The sequence below is a fragment of the Aquarana catesbeiana genome, linkage group LG08 (assembly GCF_042186555.1).
Source record: "Aquarana catesbeiana isolate 2022-GZ linkage group LG08, ASM4218655v1, whole genome shotgun sequence".
NCBI classification, from domain to species: Eukaryota; Metazoa; Chordata; class Amphibia; order Anura; family Ranidae; genus Aquarana; species Aquarana catesbeiana.
This window is the reverse complement of record NC_133331.1, coordinates 23,203,618-23,225,888: the sequence shown is the minus strand read 5'-3', so window position 1 is coordinate 23,225,888 and position 22,271 is coordinate 23,203,618. Positions and strand designations below refer to the sequence as shown.

General features: G+C 44.7%; 1 protein-coding gene across 2 annotated transcripts in view; it reads left to right on the top strand.

The window, feature by feature from the left end:
* Positions 1 to 22,271, top strand: part of LOC141105638 (ovostatin-like) — a 208,961-nt gene that overhangs the window by 25,357 nt on the left and 161,333 nt on the right. For both annotated transcript variants that reach the window (XM_073595608.1, XM_073595607.1), the window contains exons 2-8: positions 2,571 to 2,754; positions 6,982 to 7,138; positions 11,124 to 11,176; positions 12,613 to 12,633; positions 15,999 to 16,167; positions 16,462 to 16,546; positions 19,569 to 19,695. In XM_073595608.1, coding sequence (XP_073451709.1) covers positions 2,571 to 2,754; positions 6,982 to 7,138; positions 11,124 to 11,176; positions 12,613 to 12,633; positions 15,999 to 16,167; positions 16,462 to 16,546; positions 19,569 to 19,695 — 796 coding nt within the window. The remainder of the gene's footprint in view (positions 1 to 2,570; positions 2,755 to 6,981; positions 7,139 to 11,123; positions 11,177 to 12,612; positions 12,634 to 15,998; positions 16,168 to 16,461; positions 16,547 to 19,568; positions 19,696 to 22,271) is intronic.

The following is a 22,271-nucleotide window of genomic DNA, read 5'->3' as shown; positions in this document are numbered from 1 at the left end:
CCTGGGGCCCTAAGCAAAATTCTGCTAAGGGGCCCTTTACCTGACCTGTGATGCCATGAGCAGGGTCCCCAGAGAGCCCCTCCTTACATCAGGGTCCCCAGAGAGCCTCCCTCCTTACATCAGGGTCCCCAGAGAGCCTCCCTCCTTACATCAGGGTAACCAGAGACTCTTTCCCTTACATCAGGGTAACCAGAGACTCTTTCCCTTACATCAGGGTAACCAGAGACTCTTCCCCTTACATCAGGGTCCCCAGTGAGTCTTCCCCTTACATCAGGGTAACCAGAGTCTTCCCCTTACACCAGGGTCCCCAGAGAGCCCCCCCTTACACCAGGGTCCCCAGAGAGCTCCCCCCTTACACCAGGGTCCCCAGAGAGCCCCCCGACCTTACACCAGGCTCCCCAGAGAGCCCCTGACCTTACACCAGGCTCCCCAGAGAGCCCCCCCTTACACCAGGGTCCCCAGAGAGCCCCCCCTTACATTAGTGTCCCCAGAGAGCCCCCCTCTTACATTAGTCCCCAGAGAGTCCCCCCTCTTACATTGGTGTCCCCAGAGAGCCCCCCTCTTACATTGGTGTCCCCAGAGAGCCCCCCCTCTTACATTGGTGTCCCCAGAGAGCCCCTCTCTTACATTGGTGTCCCCAGAGAGCCCCCCTCTTACATTGGTGTCCCCAGAGAGCCCCCCTCTTACATTGGTGTCCCCAGAGAGCCCCCCTCTTACATTGGTGTCCCCAGAGAGCCCCCCTCTTACATTGGTGTCCCCAGAGAGCCCCCCTCTTACATTGGTGTCCCCAGAGAGCCCCCCATCCTTACATTGGTGTCCCCAGAGAGCCCCCCGTCCTTACATTGGTGTCCCCAGAGGGCCCAGTCCATACATTAGTGGCCCCAGAGAGCCCCCCTCTTACATCAGGGTCCCCAAACTGCTGACCCCCCCCCGCAGAGGTTCCCCTGTACCTGGCTGGTGGAGGTGGGAGGCAGTGATCAGCAGCTCTATGGTGTTCACAAACAGGGGGATCTTCCTGGGGCTAGTAGTTCTATCTCCGAATGTATACAGCGGAGAGGGGAGGGGCCTCTGACCCAGGCATCAGCAACAGTGTTCAAGCACAGTGAAAGTGAAACTGATTCCTGCCGGGTCAGAGGCCCCTCCCTTCTCCTCTCCACTGTATACACTGACACTCAAGAGTACTACAAGCCCCAGGGAGATCCCGCCACCCACACAGGCACCATAGAGCTGCCGATTGCTGCCTTCCACCCCCTCCCACCTCTCTCTACTGCACTCTAAACGGCCAGCCAGAGGTGCAGGGGGGATGCTGGGTCTTGGGGGGGCCCCACGCAGCTTGCGTAGCCCTACGCAGCTTGCCTAGTGAGCGCATAGGGCGGATTGGCTCTGGCTATATCTGATGCTCTTAACTATTAAAGACTTCTTCAAAAAGTCCTCAAAGTGAGATGAACCTTTGTACCAGGTGCTTGTCCATACGCATTCAAGAACCAGATATCTGATTTCGTGGACAGACTGGATTGGTCTGGCGGTTTGATCCCAGGTTCCATTCTCTGATAGGCACTTGGCAGCCAGGCACACAATGTTTTCCACGCAGTCAGTAAACGGGCTATGCAGCTCTTTTTTTATTTTTTTGGTAGAACTTGGATAGGGTGATAGTGAGCCTAGGGATACTCCAGTAACTGTTAACCTGAAAATGAGGACACTAAAGGAGGTGCCTTCACCCTGAAGAGTTAAAGTGTATAGATGAACAGTACAAAACAGAGGCTTTTTAACAGGCATACAATCCAGAGTACAAATGGTAACTGCTGATCTCCTAGAAAGTCTTTAGATCCAGAAGGCCGGTACTCGCTATTTCCTGATCACTTGGCAGCCACTTGCAATGGCAGTCAACTTCTACACTCCAGTTGCTTTTGTCCTGCATCCTTAGGAGGCTTTCTGTAAATGCTCCAGGAGGATGGAACAGAGGGCCCCCAGCCAAGCCAAAGCTGGGTTCCCACAAAAGGTGTTTGTATTCAAGGAAGATGTCCCAGGGGTGTGGGTGTAGTTCATAGCCCTCAGGCTGGGTCTTACTCCCTCCAGGAACAAGAGACCACTGCTCTTGACTGTAGCCCCTTTATACCTCCCTCAGCCCCCTGCAGGTCATCTGCTATATTGACCAGAGATTGGCTGGAGAACTATTAACATGCAGGCTGAGGTCATATTCTCCCACCACTATGTCCCAGGGTCCCTTGGGAAACGGGGGGAGTAATTGAGCCCATAACTACAGAGCCAAGACCAGTCCTAACAAAGCAATGCTCTCCCTGACTACAGGGAGGCCAAAAACGAAATTTAACAAACAATAGCACTATGGGGTTCTACATGATGGCGCTGGACCGAAACAATGAGACTTGGTTCTGATATACAGTGAAATGTTCTTCAAAGAAGCAGACCTATGATGAAAGTATAGTGTGGGTGGACTTTGTTCTGGTTCTAGGCAGCTTTCATCATGACAAAGGGATCCTTCAACAGATGATAAAATTCTGGGATGTGTACTGAGTGCCTATTTATCTTATCTTATAATTTTGTTTTTGCAGACAAATTTCAGTTTCCATCCTTAGCCTCCTGAAGAGTGGAGAGACAGGAAAGGCATGTCTGACAGTCAAACGACACACCGATCCCGTGGATGTTCAGGCCATCCTTAAAGTTGGTGAAACAAACTACACTGTTATCGCTGAGCAAGTCCCACCTGGTGACATCTTTAAAACCTATGAATTGCAGGTTAGTGTTGACATATTTTTACTTCTAGCTGTGGTGTAACAGGGGTTAGGAGAAGTAGTGCCCTTTACAGGAAGGCCTTGATTGGCAGTCAACATTAGCTGAAGGACTCATCCAGTGGATTGAATTTGTGGCTGATGAGCAGAGATGTTTGTATTTATTCCAACTGTCTCCAGGGCATAAGTGTTTATGCGCACAATACCAAGTTTATTAAATAACTAGTATGGCAGCCAGCCAAGGGACTGGGTAAGGAGAATGCAAACCTCTCCATAATGGGGACTGGTTGGTGGTAGTGTCATTAAAGTACATCTTTAGGCTAAACTTGCTTTAGGTAGAATGATGAAGGGTTGGAAGGTGTCAGGTGTCACTTCTCATTGTAGTCCCATCTTCGTGTCTTGGTGACAAGCATTAAAGACACTAACAGAGGGTCAAAAGGTGTGTGTGTGTGTGTTTCCATCCACACAAATGAGGACGGAATACTGCCCCCCCCCCCCCCCCAACTTTTCCACTGAAACATTGAATTCTCACAGCGGGACCTGGTGCTGTCAAAATGAACTGATCTATAGGGAAGGAGAAACCGCACCACGTTGGTCTTCCCAGTGAATGATTGCGCAGGGGGTGGGTCATTGGAAGAGAGCAGGATGAGTTCTTGGCACAGCTAGATAACTGACTAAGCTGTACTCTCATGCCTAGTCTGGTCAGTTTTTAATAGGAAAGCAGAGGGACTAGCAGGAACTCTATGGTTTTCACGTAAAGAAAGCAATACAAAGAACAGAATATGTTTTCATACAAGAACATAGTACAGCAGGCATATATCAAGAATGTGAAATGTTAGGTTTACATTCTATATATACGTGTGTAGTCAGATTTATTCCCCATTTATGGTTCCTAATTGGAGCCCTGGGCAGGAGGCATGTTGGACCACCGTCTGTTCCACAACAGTCCAGCTCTCCTCCTTTTTAGCACAGGGTATTTAAAAGAAGTGTGACTTTTTTTTACTTGCCTACATGAATGGAGCATCTGTCCCCTGCCCACTCAAAAACTAATCAGTCGGTTCTCAGGGCTCCATGAGCAGTCACCAGTCTCTGCTCTGACCCCCCCTGCACTTCGTTGAGTGCTGTGAAGGGGGTGGAAGCGGCTGAGTCAGGTGCCTGTCCAGGGTTGTGGGAGGATCCTGACCATATTGTTGCGATCTTGCCCAAGCCTGGACCAGCTCTGTGACGTCAGCTGATAGCGGGCTTCAGAACAAACTGCATTCCTGTGATCCAAAGAAGTACAGCCAAATGAGCTTACCTTACCTCTCAAGGCCCCCTTTATCCAGATAGCATTCCTGCGGGCCCGCCAAACACACAGGAAGAGGAGGAGGATTGTGTCAGCATGGATGTAGAGGATAACACTCAGCAGCAGTCTTCAAGGGATGGTTTTCAGTCCCCAGAAACCCAAGGAGTTGTACGTGGTTGGGAGGAGGTAGTTCCTGACAACGTTCTCCTCAGTGACCCAGAGGGCTCGCAATCGAATGCGTTTGCAAACTTATGCTGCATGGCCTCCCTGATTCTGCAAAGCCTGCAAAATGACCCTAGGATTCGTGGTATCAAGGAGAGGGATCATTACTGGCTGGCAACCCTTCTTGATCCACGTTACAAGGGTAAGGTTGCAGAATTCATCCTGCCTTTGCAGAGGGAGCAGAGGATGAAACATCTTCAGGAGCCCATGAAGAAGGGTTTGTGCAATGCGTTTCCAGACCCTGGGAGGTTACAATTTCCTGGTGCTGGACAACGTGTTGCTGAGGCTTTGGTCAGTCAGAGGAAGAGCGGTGGAGAAGGTAGTCAGCTGACGGATGCCTTTAGACAATTTTTTAGTCCTCAGCGCCAAGGTTCAAGCAACCATCGCCAGCGTCTGCATTACATGGTGCAGGAATATCTTGGGGCAAGAGCAGACTTGGAGACCTTTCCAACAGACCATCCACTGGGTTACTTGAGGATAGACCACTGGCCAGAATTTGCTCAATATGCAATTGAGCTACTGGCCTGTCCTGCATCCAACATTCTGAATGCACATTTAGTGCTGCTGGAGGGTTTGTAATGGATCAGAGTGTGCCTGTCCACAGACTCCGTTGATAGGTTCACATTCATAAAAATGAATCTGTCTTGAATCAGCAACAGCTATCAAGCACCCGATGCTGATGTAACTGATTGATTTTTCTATGGATGTGGGATCCCTTGAAGACTGCCTATGCTGAGTGACTATCCTATTCCTCCTCAATCTTGATGATGCTAGCTTCCAACAATATTTTTGGTTTAGGGCACCACTGCCTAAGGCCCATTTTTTCTACCCCTGTTTAACAGGGGCATGTAATTAAAATTCTTGAGATATTTCATAGCAGGGCCCGTTCCTGCGCCCAACAAGAGTTACTGTGAGGGGTTACAGTGTTGTGGCACCACCAACTCCTAAGGCCCAATTTTCTGCATAGTATTTAGGGCAGGCCGTATAGTATATATCTCTGTTCAGAGTATATAGTGCCTAGAACCCCCCCATGCCATTTAAAAAAAAAATAATAATAATTTGGGTGCGGGGTCCCCCTTAATATCCATACCAGACCCAAAGATCCTTGTAATGGGATGGTGGGGCCCATGTCGTTTTTTCTCAATGATTTTCATGTATATTGCTGGGACCCGACAATACATTACAGCCGCACGCAGTTTTAGATGACTTTTTTCCTTTAGAAATGTCATTTTGCTGTGGTATTGTTCTAAACATGGAAAAACTGCGCCACTTTACAGGCATACTATAAAAACGATATTTAAAGGAAGATTTCATTTTTATTTCACTTTTAAGCATTCTTAATTGATGCATGTCCCCTGGGGCAGGACCCAGGTCCTCAAACACCCTTTAGGGCAAAAACTTGCAAATAAGCCTTTAAAATTAGCACTTTTGATTTTTCATGTTCGTGTCCCATAGACTTTAGCGGTGTTCGAACAAACTTTTTTGCATGTTCGGATGTGAACCAAACCGGGGGTTGTTCGGCTCATTCCTAGTTACAAGGCATAGTGGGTGTAATGCAAGGTAGATTCATGGGCGCCAGACACTTCTTGAATGCAAAAAGATTTATTTTCTCTTGAACAGAACTGTGGGAGAGAGGGTTTAGGGCCAGAACACCCTTTAGTAGTTGCAATGTGAATTATCAGACTCCGATCATAGGTAGACAGCTTGCAGGGAAAGGCATCCAGCAAGACACCACATCTGCATGTGTAGGATCACTGTCTCCTATGGCACAGTCTTAGAACAGTTTCTAACACAAGTTGTAACAAACTTTTGTACTTCCTCTACAATCACTTCTTGTAGATCTTTACTACACTGAGCTCCCAGTCTCTCTCACTAGACTTGCTGATCCAATGCCACTGGATCTCCAGAGCTCTTCCAACCTTCTCACTGAGTATCTTCCTCAGGCATCACCCCACTGGCCTGCTCGGTCCCTAGCTTGGCACACAAAGCTGCTCTGCAAGCGTCGCCTCCGCTGGCTTGACCCCTGCTGAAGTTTCCCAATTCTTTACCATCCCTGGTTGGTGAGAATACTGCTCCAGTACTTGCTTCGGCTACTCACTGTGGTCCCAGGTAATAAAGTGGATGGTCCCTTAGTGGCAACAACCTCCCTTCTACCTCCAACTCATGACAAGTTCTCCAGCCGGCAGAACCGTCACTTATGGTTGGACTGCAAGCCGCAGTCCCAACCCTATGCTGATCTCTTGCTTCTGGATAGGCCATCAGACAGCCTAGCAGCCACATGTGCTCGGAATAGGCATCAGGCTCTGGCCTAGCAGCCCAGAGCAGCACAAGACACGTCCACCCAGACAGCCATCCTGGTAACACAGAACCCAGATCCCCTGACCTCACCCAAATAAATAGGCTCTCCCAGTAGGCCAAGGGACCCAAGAAGCTCCCTGTGCATTGGCTGAGATACCCTATCCATTCCTAATCTGTCCTTGCAACACCCTTGTCTTATCTAATGTCACCAGATACCCGGCCATCTAGTGACAGAAGGGAGAAGTGCAGCAATTCCAGAATTGTGGTGGAATCAATTGATCCCCTAACAATTGGCCAAGGCAGCTATATGTCCTAGCAACCCTGCCTAAAAATCAGGGTGCTACACCAGCCTTAGACTTCCATCTGGTATTACAATATGGCAATCAATGCATTAACCATTTTGTCTCTAATTGCCCTCCATCTGTACAGGTGCCGGAGGTGAAACGACCAACTCCAGTGTTCTTCCTTGTCAGAGCTGTCAGTGGGAGCTACAATTACATAGCTCGCAGGTCTGTGGTCCTCACTCCAACTGGCAATGTTGCCTTCATCCGGACAGACAAGGAACTGTACAAGGGTGGCCAGAAAGGTACTATATTCTGAAAACTTTTGGTGAGGGGAAAAAAGTGTACACCCCTCACATTTTTGTAAATATTGCATTATCTTTATGTGACAACACTGAAGAAATGACACTCACCATTCATGTCTACACTGCTAGCAACAAAAGTGAGTACACCTCTATTTGAAAATGTCCAAATTGGGCCCAAAGTAACACCCCCCCTCCCCGCGCTTCAACCTCTGCAGCACCGCTGGCAGCACTCATATGTCTATTTCCCAAAGACAACCTCTGGACATGACGCTGAGCATGTGCACTCAACTTTTTTGGTCAACCATGGTGAGGTCTGTTCTGAGTGGAACCTCTCTTGTTAAACCACTGTATGGTTTTGGCCACTGTGCTGCAGTTCAGTTTCAGGGTCTTGGCAATCTTCTTATAGCCTAGGTCATCTTTATGTAGAGCAGCAATTTTTTTTTTTTTTGGATCCTCAGAATTCTTTGCCATGAGGTGCCAAGTTGAACTTCCAGTGACCAGTATGAGAGTGAGCGATGACCCCAAATTTAACACAATTGCTCCATATTCACAACTGAGACCTTGTAACCCTAACGAGTCAAATGACACCAGCGAGGGGAAAATGGCTAATTGGGCCCAATTCGGACATTTTCGCTTAGGGGTGTACTCAATTTTGTTGCCAGCGGTTTAGACATTAATGGCTGTGTGTGGTATTTTGGAGGGGACAGCAAATTTACACTGTTACACAAGCTGTACCCTCACTACCTTACATTGTAGGAAAGTGTAATTTCTCCAGTGTTGTCACATGAAAAGATATAATAAAATATTTACTATAATGTGAGGGAGAGTGTTTATATAGTTTCCATGCTACTTTGTGTGCTGCTGAACTTTGGATAGGCGGGTTATGGATTAGTCTGTCAGTTTTTTACTGCTATCCAGTGCTCTGTTGGACACATTTGCCCTCATTTTGTCCAATGGCAGTTGTTTCCCCAGACAGGAAGTTTAGGTGAATTTGTAACGGACAGACAAAGTTGACAGGGCTTCTAGCCTTCCCCCTACTTTACTTTAAGAGGGGTGGGGGGCATGATTTCTCTGTCCCCGGTGCAGATTTTCTCTTCCTGTCTGATGAAACAGTTGTCGCCCTGAAGGAAAATTTCTAATGTACCCCCCCAGCATCAGAGAGGGTTGACATTTTACATGGTGCTGGTTCTTGGGCATGGTGAGTGTGGACAGGTGTAGAAAAGATGGGCACCAGTCACCTTTAGGATGAACAAAAGCGAGTGTATTGCTCACAACAGAAAAAAAATGTTGGAGAGATGGTTGGGGCACAGGACACCCTAGGACAATATGCAGACAGATCAGCAGTCTCCAAAAACAAAACCACATGGTATACAGAACCAGGACCTTAGGCCTGCACCCAATGTTCTGTACCTACGTAGCAACAGCTGTCTCCTATAGCAATCAAAACCTGAACACCGTGCAGGGTTTCCTTGGATGAAGCCGCTTTCCCAGCTTCTTCACAGTCCCCGGCTCATGAAGAGTAACCTCTGGTACTTCATCTCAGAACTCCATCCTTTTCCTCATGCCCCCAGGTGACTAACAATCTTTCTCTGGCAGGCCCTAGGCCTCAGACTCCAGACCTCACATATCCACACCAGACCAAGGTGTGGGTGGGAGGGCCCCACCTGACTTCCTCCAAATATATACCCTTTCCCAGCATGCTCAATGGCCTCAAACTCCTGCTTGGCTGAAAGATATGCATATTCAGAACTCGGTCTCACTGCAGCTCATTATTACTTATGCCAAAGACAACAGTACCACCTATTGACAGAAGGGTGGAACCACATTTAAATCAGGCTTGGGAGAAAACCCAAATGATCAGACTACAAATCAGTCGGGTTAGTTACCACAGCTAAATTTACCAGTAGCCCGTTTAAGACAAAGGTGTTACACTAAACTGGACTGGATGGCAATAAAACATAACAGGGATTCTAACTCTTCCTAACTTTATCCAAAACTACAACTTGTGTCTAAACCTTACCTTTGTAGCCATCCCTGACTTTAGGAACAGCTTCCCTGTATTCTATTATGTGCACAATGCCAACCAGACTGGTGCAGTCCTGAAGGGTACAAGTGGCTTTCCTAGTCACATACAGTCAGGTCCATAAATATTGGGACATTGACACACAATGCTAATCTTTTTGGCTCTATACACCACCACAATGGATTTGAAATGAAACAAACAAAATGTGCTTTAACTGCAGACTTTCAGCTTTAATTTGAGGGTATTTACATCCAAATCAGGTGAACGGTGTAGGAATTACAACAGTTTGTATATGTGCCTCCCACTTTTTAAGGGCCCAAAGTAATGGGACAGTTTAACAATCATCCATCAAACTTTCACTTTTTAATACTTGGCTGCAAATCCCTTGCAATCAATTACAGCCTGAAGTCTGGAACGCATAGACATCACCAGACGCTGGGTTTCATCCCTGGTGATGCTCTGCCAGGCCTCTACTGCAACTGGCTTCAGTTCCTGCTTTTTCTTGGGACATTTTCCCTTCAGTTTTGTCTTCAGCAAGTGAAATGCATGCTCCATCAGAATCAGGTCAGGTGATTGACTTGGCCATTGCATAACATTCCACTTCTTTCCCTTAAAAAACTCTTTGGTTGCTTTCGCAGTATGCTTCGGGTCCATCTGCACTGTGAAGCGCCATCCAATGAGTTCTGAAGTATTTTGCTGAATATGAGCAGATAATATTGCCCAAAACACTTCAGAATTCATCCTGCTGCTTTTGTCAGCAGTCACATCATCAATAAATACAAGAGAACCAGTTCCATTGGCAGCCATACATGACACTACCACCACCATGCTTCACTGATGAGGTGGTATGCTTTGGATCATGAGCATTTCCTTTCCTTCTCCATAATCTTCTCTTCCCATCACTCTGGTACAAGTTTATCTTGGTCTCATCTGTCCATAGGATGTTGTTCCAGAATTGTGAAGGCTTTTTTAGATGTTCTTTGGCAAACTCTAATCTGGCCTTCCTGTTTTTGAGGCTCGCCAATGGTTTACATCTTGTAGTGAACCCTCTGTATTCACTCTGGTGTCTTCTCTTGATTGTTGACTTTGACACACATACACCTACCTCCTGGAGAGTGTTCTTGATCTGGCCAACTGTTGTGAAGGGTGTTTTCTTCACCAGGGAAAGAATTCTTCAGTCATCCACCACAGTTGTTTTCTGTGGACTTCCAGGTCTTTTGGTGTTGCTGAGCTCACCGGTGCGTTCTTTCTTTTTAAGGATGTTCCAAACAGTTGATTTGGCCACACCTAATTTTTTGCTATCTCTCTGATGGGTTTGTTTTGTTTTTTCAGCCTAATGATGGCTTGCTTCACTGATAGTGACAGCTCTTTGGATCTCATATTGAGAGTTGACAGCAACAGATTCCAAATGCAAATAGCAAACTTGAAATTAACTCTGGACCTTTTTATCTGCTCCTTGTAAATGAGGGAATAACACACACCTGGCCATGGAACAGCTGAACAGCCAATTGTCCCATTACTTTTGGTACCTTAAAAAGTGGGAGGCACATATCATATACAAACTTTGTAATTCCTACACCGTTCACCTGATTTGGATGTAAATACCTTCAAATTTAAAGCTGAAAGTCTGCAGTTAAAGCACATCTTGTTCATTTCATTTCAAATCCATTGTGGTGGTGTATAGAGCCAAAAAGATTAGAATTGTGTCGATGTCCCAATATTTATGGACCTGACTGTACTTGGTGCATGTGCCTGAGAACTATGATACTATCTGGCAGGCAAATTGGGAACTCTTGAAGTAATGAGGTGCAGCATCCAAACCTCTAGTTTTTGGAGATTCATCTCATATAGCTGACCACAACCTCAAATGATAGCTTTTATGTTAAACTTTATTTCTGTCTGTATACTTGATTGTGTTTGTTGGCAATAACTTGGTGCACTTCTTGTCTTGTTTGTCTACAGTACAGATGTACGTGATGTCAATGGACAATAATTTACGCCCAGTGGAGGAAACGGTGAGGAGTAGGGTTCAGATCTCTGATTTTAAAGTAGATAAAAACCCAATCCCTAAAACTGAATAAGCTAAAATGCTGGGCACAGTGAGTAGTTGGACCGCACATATACTGCTTGTTTAGCCTTGGAAAGAAGGGGGTGCTCCCCCTTGTCTCTTGTAGAACTGGTTTCCCTGGAGCTGATCCTTTTTGCCAGTTGTGTGGCTGTCCACACAACTAGCCATGGGTAGGAGCACTACATATTTTTGCTGCAAGCCCAAAATCTACAGCTTTCATTAAAATGTCTATTCACCCATGGTGGTTCTTTTTGGGCACAACTTCTTGGGGCAGTGCTTTAGCAAACCAGTTGTCATTCAGTTATCTGATGGAACTGATGCCATTATTGTGTAAGACAGCTGAATTGCTTGCTTGGTGATTAACCGTGCCAATAAAGGGGGGTATTCTCAATATTTTGTAGTTTTGTGATTGGCGTCCATTCAGGGCAGAGGGCAAAACAAATTCCAACTTACTGGAAAACCTATACATTTCTTTGAAGTAAACTACAGAATGAACAGGCTGCATGTTCATTATTGAACCATTTTATTACAAGCCTAAAGAGTGACCCTAAAAATGTAATATATATTCAATTTACTCCGGATGTTGATGTACCCAGTTTGGCTTTCCCTTTACTGTAGCTAACTATATGTTGACCAATTGCTTTGTACTATCAGACCGCATGGAATGTTCGGGGTCAGAAATAAGGGGATTGCTATTTGGATAGTTATCTCCAGTATACAGCTCACTTTACAGGGCAACACTCTACACACTTGGCATTTTTAAAAAAGCGTGTTAAAAATATGCAAATGTGAAATTTCACCTGCACTTTTTTTTTTTTTAAGTCTCAAAGTAGAAGTCTCTTCAGCAAAAAAATCTATTTCCCACACTGCATCTGTTCACAACATCATGAAAGTAAATTGACCATATTTGAAGATGCGTTGCCTTGACAACTCTGGTGGGGGGGAACCAGCTTCTCCACTGAGGATGCTTGGGATCTGTTGTGTACTGAGGCCCCAAATACTGAGGGCTTGACTTTCTAAGTCTCCACTTACACCATTGAGTCATTACTGCATTTGTGGTGGATTGCTCTTTTGAGGGCAGTAAAGTGTCAGTTTCCAGGCACACAGGAGGCGATACTGCTGCCTCCTGAACGCCTGTGGAGTTTTTTTGAGTTTTGGTGATAACCACAAGCCAATTTGACTCATGGTTGGGGTTCAGTCCTGTTGACTTCAATGGGCGATGCAGACTGCCAAACACAACATGGCGCTTTAAATTTTCCATGGATGCGAAGCAAAAAGTTCTTAATTATCCATCTTCTGTTTGAGTCCTAAGTCTCTGCAACAGCATATTAAAAATGTATGTGACTAGCAATCCATCTAACTTTTTTTTTTTCTCCCTTTTAGTTCCCTGAAATCTTTGTAACGGTAAGAAAAAATAAATAAATGGAATTCAGTTTTGTGAGCACAATCCAATGCAATCTTTATACACCTTGTAGTTTAAAATTTAAGGTTAATCAGAGAATGCTGCTCTTCCTAGCATTGAAACAGAAGTTGATCATTTGATCAACTTCTGTCAAAACAACCGGGTCTCCTGTGAAGATTTTTGTTTAATTGACTTCCTTCCTTCTGCTCAACTGATATTTTCAGAACAAGTAGAATGCATACATCTGTCCCTGCCGTGACACAAAGCATTGAAAACATGGGTACTCTTCCCTACTGTATGGCTTAAATTCCTTAACCTTGCAGAACATTACAGGGATATTGGGCCCTTGTTGGTGTACAGCAGCTTTTTTTTTTTTTTTTTACCCCAGAGAAACCCTTGAAATCTTTAGGTCTTGGGACCCCTGCTAAAACCAGACCATCGATGGTCAATAGAATAATGGTTCTTACATTGTTGGGCAGTAGGAAGAATGCCACCCTTACAGACAGCTAAAAACTCAATGGTGACATGCTGCTGGCTCTGCCAAATGGCGTTGAACCCAGAACTATGCAGGCATCATCAGATGGGGTCAATCAGCTACAGGTCAAGGAACACTAGCAACCTCTGGCCAAAGCCTGTTTGAGAATGGTGCACAGTGTAATCGGAAAGGAACCTGTATAATATGGTAAAATGACCAGCCATATGGTACCCAAAATACTCTAGTACATTATTTAAAAAAAAAAAAGTAGCATGGTATAATAAGCTGACGGGCAAGATCCTTAGAGAAATGTGGCTCTACCACATGCAAAAAACGCAAAGGTGACTCATGAAATTGCAAAGTTAGTTTAGGACAACTTTTTGTACTGCTGTTGCAATATATACCACAGTAGAACGATTAAGCTAAATGTTGGGCCTTAGGAGTTGGATTACATTTGTAGTAGTATAGAATAGGCTGACAAGTTCCAAAACTAAGAACTGCGGGAGGATGAGTGTCAATGGCTTGCTTGGTAGAGCACGAGGAGAAAGGTGGGGGAGAGGGGCTCTGGGTAAAGGTGAGCAAAACCAAGAAAAGTAGACCTAAATAATCCTTGGTATAACACCAGTGGCGGCCTGTCCATTAGGGGCCCCTGATCTGCATACAGGGCGCCGGACTATAGATTTCAATGGGGGGGGGGGTTATTTAAACATGTGTTTAGAGCCAGAGGCTCTAATAGGCTTCAAAAAAGGGTGGTGGACTCCCACCCAGGTGTGACAGTAGTGAATGAATATTCGCTATTTTCACACTAAATCTCCTCCCCGCCATTCAGGAAGCGGATCGTGAGACCCATTTCCTGATTTAACCAAAATGTCAGACAATCCTATTGGACACCTAGGATGGAAGAGGAGAGAAGACGCACAGCGAAAGTTGCCGGGCTGGAGATGAGGACACCGGAACCGCTGCCCACAGCCCGCCACCCAGACGGGGTAAGTACTGAACTGACCGGCGAGTTGGATAGTGCTGTTGCCGCACACTGGGGGTGGTTGTTTGCTGCCCCCCCCCCCAAAAAAAAACACCAGCCACCACTGTATAACATCACAAGGAGAAGGGGGGGGGGAGTGACTTACCGGGTCCCTAATAAGGTAGGGAACCTGTTAGCGAGGAATGATATGAACCTATTCGCTAATAAGTTAATGGGGGTTAAAGGCTAGAAGCACAGTGGTTTACCCATGGAGGCCAGATAATGTTAAATGTGTTCAGTTTATCCTCCTGAAGAACAGTCAACAAAATATTTATTTCAACCACATTTGGAAGCACAGAAAAGGCTTGTCTCATGACCTGATTACAAAATGTGTTTCTGGGTGCCTTGAGTGTATCTGCTGTTGATGCTCATCTCCCAACATCCTATTAATCTTGCCTATTAACTGATATCTATGGTCTTTGATAGAGTAAACCAGTTGCTGTGTCTCTCATTCAGTTCTTACAGATGTAGCGGTACCCTCGTGAGGGCTGCTGATTGACTCTATACCCCACTGGCTACCCACTCTACTCTACAGATCCTCTCTTACCTCTGAGACCTTGGGTTCTATTCTGCAATATGATGTTAGCAATGAGAAACTCACACAATGTCACTGAACCACTCAGAGTTTACTAAAGTAAATAATGGAACACAATGAACAGCATGAATAAACACAAGTGGTAATTGACAATAGGTATCACTTATTTCAAATAGGCAAAACTTATAACCTTATATTCACTTTTAGGAGTATATGTGAACAGGTGTACAGAGGGATAAGTACTCAATATCTTTGAAACATATATTAAATACCTTCCCACTGAGGCCTCAACACACAGACCAAATTGCAGTATAATATTCCTTACATTCAAGAATAGTGTAAAGTATAACATGTACTCAATGGCTCCCCCTAGGCTATAATTCAGAGTTCAACTTATACAGTAAGTAGAGCAGCAATGCTTGATAAGAGGAAGATGGTGAAAGTTCTTTTAACTCAGGATATCTTCAGCTAGCCTGATGTTTAAAATGCAGTATTTGTAATCCGCAAAGGAAAAGAAATGACTGTAGAATTAATGATATGCTGATGACTGCTTAACTGAAGAAATATACAACTTGTAGATTCCTCCTTATATGTGAGTGCAATACAGTACTGACCTTACAACGCAGGGGAAAAGGCCAAAGTTCAGCTGTATGATGCCTGTAAAGAAGTAGATTCACCTCCGTGGTCTCAACAGCAGTCTGTAGAAAGAATTCACTCAGCAATACTGTACTTTACTGAAATGGGCAAGTGCCCTCTCACCACAATGGACTCCAATGGCTGTGAGACTCCATCCAGAATCCCCTCCTGGTGTCTCCATCTGGTGAAGATGGCGCGGCCACGCTGCAACTCCCGATGGGCTGAAGTGCAGGGGCTTCAAGTTGCTCTGAAGCACAGGCCGGTCCACTTGCTAAGATGGCAAGGATGTGCTCCGGATTCCCTTGGAGGCGGGCTATCTGGCTCTCCACTGTATAGGCCGCAGTCTCTCACTCCTGGTCACACACAGACCTCTTGCTGGCAGATGTTGAATGTTGTCCCGAGAGGCTGAAAACAGGCCACGCTGGTCCGTTTATTACTGCTCCCAGCAGGCAGTGCTGCACGCTTTTCATTGTCTGTATTGTAGTTCAGGGCTGATCCAGCTAACAGTCACTTCCTCCTCCAAACTACATCTCCCACAATACTTTGCTGCATTCCTTATCAGGAATAAGGAAACATCCTAACAGTCCAACAGGCACTTGAGTGAGCCAAACTCATTTGAAATAACATCAACTGTAATAACTATAGTAGCAAATCCTTGGCTACACCGAATTTGTATAACTGCCTGAATTTGCCATTTTAGGATCCAGCTGGGAATCGGATACATCAATGGTTGGATCAGAGTACGATGGGATCCTTCCTGTACCAAAGTTTCACCATGCTTGATGACCCAGACCTTGGAAATTATCAGATCGTAGCTAAAAGACAGTCTGGTGCCTTGGTTACAAAATTTATCAAGGCTGAGCAGTATGGTATGTATGACTGGTGATTTCTTCTTTGAGCAGTACTGTTGGGAATTCTGTGGCAGTTTTTTCCATTGCACATCATGGCAGACTTGCCTCTAGGTTTGCTTCCTCCCCCAGCACTGACAACTCTGTGCTCTCCTTCAGCCTTTCGTTACTTTACACAACCTTTTCTACTTGTTCAACGTTAGCTGCTTTTTTCATTTTTAGCCTTTGGGTTGCCACTGATGCGTGAATTCCCCCTGAAGTTAACAGACCCCAAAGTTTAAAGATAAATAACTGTTTTTTTTTTTTTTTTTCCAGTTTTGCCCAAGTTTAGCCTAATGCTGAAAGCTCCCAATAGTGTAACCATCCTGGACAAGAATGTTTCCATCGAGGTGAATGCCAGGTAGGTTAACCAAGCCAATTGTAGTTTTTTTCCCCCCTCTTTAGAATGTGCGTTTATTTAGCTCTTGACACTTGTTGGTGTAGCGGTGCCCCATGGGGTCACTGCGTGTTCTAGTTCCACACATCACCCTGCCTGGCCAGACATTCATTTCAGACACACTTTGCCGGTCAGTGAACAGTCTTTAGCTTGTTTTTTATTTAGGGGATTAAACTTGGATGGGGAAAGGGACATGGGATGCCCAGATGAATCTTGGTTGAATCCAAATTGACAGTCTCCCATACTGCACACTACTTAAAGTGACACTAATGCCCCGTACACACGGTCGGACTTTGTTCGGACATTCCGACAACAAAATCCTAGGATTTTTTCCAACGGATGTTGGATCAAACTTGTCTTGCATACACACGGTCACACAAAGTTGTCGGAAAATCCGATCGTTCTGAACGCGGTGACGTAAAACATGTACGTCGGGACTATAAACGGGGCAGTGGCCAATAGCTTTCATCTCTTTATTTATTCTGAGCATGCCTGGCACTTTGTCCGTCGGATTTCTGTACACACGATCGGAATTTCCGACAACGGATTTTGTTGTCGGAAAATTTTATCTCCTGCTCTCCAACTTTGTGTGTCGGAAAATCCGATGGAAAATGTCCGATGGAGCCCACACACGGTCGGAATTTCCGACAACACGCTCCGATCGGACATTTTCCATCGGAAAATCCGACCGTGTGTACAGGGCATAAAGCTTTTTGTCATTTAAAAAAAAAAAAATGACAAACATGTCATACTTGCCTCCACTGTGCAGCTAGTTTTGCACAGAGTGGCCCCGAACATCCTCTTCTGGGGTCCCTCGGCGGCTCTCATGGCTCCTCCCCGCATTAGATAACCCCCTGGGAGAAGCGCTCTCCCAGGGGGGGTTACCTTGCGGGCACGCTCCCGAGTCATTCATTCATTCAGCGTTCATAGAAGCCGAATGTATGACCCCAGGTCATTGGATTTGATTGACCGCAGCGGAAGCCAATGGCTGCGCTGCTATCAATCCATTCAATCAGGACCCGAGACACTGGCGTTTGCTGGTGTGCTTATCCCTGGGACATGATAGAGGGGGGTACAGGTAAGTAAAATGGGGGCTGGGGGGGGGGGCTGCAGCATTACAGGAGGTTTTTCACCTCAATGGATATAATCCATTGAGGTGAAAAACCTTGAAGGTTTACAACTCCTTTAAGATGACTTTGCTTTCTCCACTGTACAATCTTAGATTCTTGTCACCATTGGCACATTGTTAGGCCTCACTCTGAAGAAGTCCCAACATTTTGCTAGTAGCTATTTGCTGGCAGAGGTCTGCAGTCCCCTCTGTTGTAGCAACTATTATCGATGGAAAAGGACAGTGTGCTAACAAACTTGCTGGACTACTGATCCCAGAGAGTCCAAATCCTGCCAACCCTCCTGGCTGCAGCAACTTGACTCCAATGACACCACAGTCTCTCCCTCTGGCTTCACATCCAATCCTGGCATGTCTCTCCCAGAGCTTCTCACTGTGCTTCTCACTCACCGACCCCAGAATGGATCCCTCCTGAATGACTTGCCCGGCAATGTTCCTCACTGTCGTCCTCCTACGCCTGTTCCAGGGAACCGCTCAATGACCATGTAAAGAGGCTCCAGACCCAAATCCCCCCCCCCCCCAGAAAAGAGGTTCCCTCAAGGGCCATGACAATCTAACACTTAATCATTCAGTTCTTCCACCCAACAACTCCTCCCCAGCAGACTGTGTCTGTGGCCTGCCCCCTGCCAATCCTAGGTGGGGGATTGGTCAGGGCTCCCAGATATACTCCATGCCACGCTCATCCTCTGCCCTGCCTCTTTTCCACTGGAAACAAAGGAGGCACCAGAGAGATAAACTACATGTCAGTCACCTGCTGCTACACTAAACCAGCCCCCAGATCAAAAACAAACAGGCCTAGCTCACAACTAGTCCTGCCTAAAATTTACCTGCACTGGCTGTACAAACAAACCCTACCCTAGCTACCTACCTAAGGTAGAGGGTGCTACACTGGCCATTGCATCCTAATCCATGCTTATTTGTCTATCAATGTCATCATGGATAGAAGAGGCCATCAGAGGGCAGCAGTAAACTCTTGAGGATCAAATTACATGAAGCCTGTTCATTTTCAGTTTATCTCATATTAGAAACTTGGATAGATGTTCCTTTGTGTTCCCCATTGTCCTTCATTGTCTTCTTTTCCCAACTTTATTTATCTTGGGTGCAGTAGATGTTAAAACAGTAGTTCTAAAAACAAACATTTAACATTTGCAGCCCAACAATTCTTAGATGCATTTTTGATTGGATGATAGAAGTCAGCAGAGCTTCTGCTCATTTACTAAGCTCTGGAGCAACTGCTCTTGCAAAGTGCACAGTCTATTTGCCTTTAGTAAATCCACCCCAGTGAGTGTGTTCATTTAGAAAAGGAAGGCGCTGGTAAATTTGCATATTTACCAGCCCCCTTCCCCCACTCACCATCCTGAAACGTCCCCTGCAGCAGCTGGGGAAGAGGGGGGAAGCCAGCAGAGCAGGGGGAATCAGCACCACATGTAGTAAATGAGGGGGGGGGGGGGTTGTGCCCTGTGCAAGCCTATGGTGGCTACATTTTATCTTTTTCTTAAATCTAGGCAGTAAGTTTGTTTATTTGTTTTTTTTTTTTCCAACTTTAATAGGCCAGGCTGTCTAGACAAAGTAGCAGGTAGAGGACAATTACTAAAATACCCACATTTTTCAATAGCTTTAATGCAAGATTTGAACTTTAAACTCAACCCCCCCCCCCCATGGCTGATCTGTGGCTGAACTCCACACTGCCAATCTCCAACCATCTGCACCAGACAGCCCTAGTGAGGGGGACGGGATGCTTTTTAGTTCCCCTAAAGTCTGTGTTTAAAAATATTTGAAAACAGATTGTCTGTTGACAGGTTAAAACCATTCAAAATCGGTGTGGAGAACTAAGTCTTATTCATTTTATTTTTCCCCCAGGTACACATATGATCAGGGGGTCCCAGGGAAAATATCGGGCAGACTGTGCAGACCGCCAACTAACTATTACATGGGAAACACCTGCAATAGGAGTCCTGATGGTATCTGTGTACTATTCACTGGAACGGTGAGATCCAACTGCAATCATACTCGCAAATGTTAAACTTTTCAATTCATCTACATTTCTCTCCCTTATGGGGTGTACACACGGTCGGACTTTTCGGCTACAAAAGTCAGACGGACACCGACAGACCAAATCCGGCGGACAATCCGATCGTGTGTGGGCTTCCCCGGACTTTCAGCGGACTTTTCCAGTTGCAAATCTGACGGACTTTAGATTTGGAACATGCTTCAAATTTTTACGGCGTAACTCCGCCAGACCCAGAAATCCACTCGTCTGTATGCTTGTCCAACAGACAAAAAAAAACATTAAGATCATGTGCCACATCAACCCTTAACAATCGTTCACACTGTACCTTGTAATGATACAAATCAGGGTAGATGTACAACGTCATTCAAAGTTGCACATCTTCAGTATGTTGCAAGGGTCCTGTGTTGTAGCCCACCACAGAGAATACATGTGCAGTGTGTGTTTGGAAAATAATCATGCAACAACTGTTTAAGACAAATCATTAGGCAGCCCGTTCATTTTTAACACAACACTCCTTAATGCAGAACATGTGCACTGCATTATGGTCTGAATGGTTCCTTGCAATATAAACTGTAATTATTGCGACTGTGCGTGTTTTTTTATAAACAGTGATGTACAGACAAAACCTACCATCTGCTTCAAAGGTCTTAAAGCCTTTAAAGCCAAGGGTTCTCAGGCTTTTGAAGAGCGCAGGCCACTTAAAGTAGTTGTAAAGCCTCTAGGTTTTTCACTTTAATGCATTTTATGCATTAAGGTAAAAAAAACCTGTGCTGCTACACTTGAAAGGCAAGAGACATTCCCTAAAACAAAAACCAAAGGGCCCTCCGGCAGTGGCGTCTCCAGATTTCATATTTAGGGGGGGTACATGGGGGGGACAGGGACAAAAGTAGGGGAGCAACTATAAAATGCAAATATATATATAAATATATGTATGTGTGTGTGTGTGTGTATATGTGTAATTGTATATATATATATATATATGTGTATATCTATCTCTCTATCTCTCTATCTCTCTCTATCTCTCTCTCTCTATCTCTCTATATATATCTCTCTCTCTCTCTCTCTCTATATATATATATCTCTATCTCTCTCTCTCTCTATATATATATATATATATATATATATATATATATATATATATATATAATCTATATCTCTCTCTCTATATATATATATATATCTATCTATCTATCTATCTATCTATCTATCTATCTATCTATCTATCTATCTATCTATCTATCTATCTATCTATCTATCTATCTATCTATCTATCTATCTATCTATCTATCTATCTATCTATCTATCTATCTATCTATCTATCTATCTATCTATCTATCTATCTATCTATCTATCTATCTATCTATCTATCTATCTATCTATCTATCTATCTATCTATCTATCTATCTATCTATCTATCTATCTATCTATCTATCTATCTATCTATCTATCTATCTATCTATCTATCTATCTATCTATCTATCTATCTATCTATCTATCTATCTATCTATCTATCTATCTATCTATCTATCTATCTATCTATCTATCTATCTATCTATCTATCTATCTATCTATCTATCTATCTATCTATCTATCTATCTATCTATCTATCTATCTATCTATCTATCTATCTATCTATCTATCTATCTATCTATCTATCTATCTATCTATCTATCTATCTATCTATCTATCTATCTATCTATCTATCTATCTATCTATCTATCTATCTATCTATCTATCTATCTATCTATCTATCTATCTATCTATCTATCTATCTATCTATCTATCTATCTATCTATCTATCTATCTATCTATCTATCTATCTATCTATCTATCTATCTATCTATCTATCTATCTATCTATCTATCTATCTATCTATCTATCTATCTATCTATCTATCTATCTATCTATCTATCTATCTATCTATCTATCTATCTATCTATCTATCTATCTATCTATCTATCTATCTATCTATCTATCTATCTATCTATCTATCTATCTATCTATCTATCTATCTATCTATCTATCTATCTATCTATCTATCTATCTATCTATCTATCTTCCCTCCTGGGGCCCTTTACTACGATCCCACAACGGCCCTTTCACATGTTCTGCAGTGAGCTCCCTTCCTACTGTATTGGGCCCCCCCCCCCCCCAGGGTGGCAGAAAACAAGAGATATATGTCACCAGCATACCAAGAAAATATAAGGGTCCAAAGCAGTGGGAGAACTATCAGGGTTGCAAAGGTTGTCTTGCCACCGGGCCCTAGTGTTCTGCAACTGTTGGGTTCCCCAGCCTCCTCTTGCTGTCCTGCCCCTGCTATTGACAGAGCTGGTCTGGCATCTCTTGGAATTTACAGGCTAGTTCTCCTGTCCTAAGGATGGGAGAAATCAGTCTGTTTTTTTCAGTACCTGAGAGTCCTGGGGGAGTCCTTCCTGCAACTCGCTCTTCTCCCTGCCAGTGAGGATGCAGGGGAAGGAGCAGATCAGGCGGCCGTGGTTGTGTGAGCGCTCGCATTATGCAGTGTCAGCGAGCAGAGGGAGGGGGGAGGAATC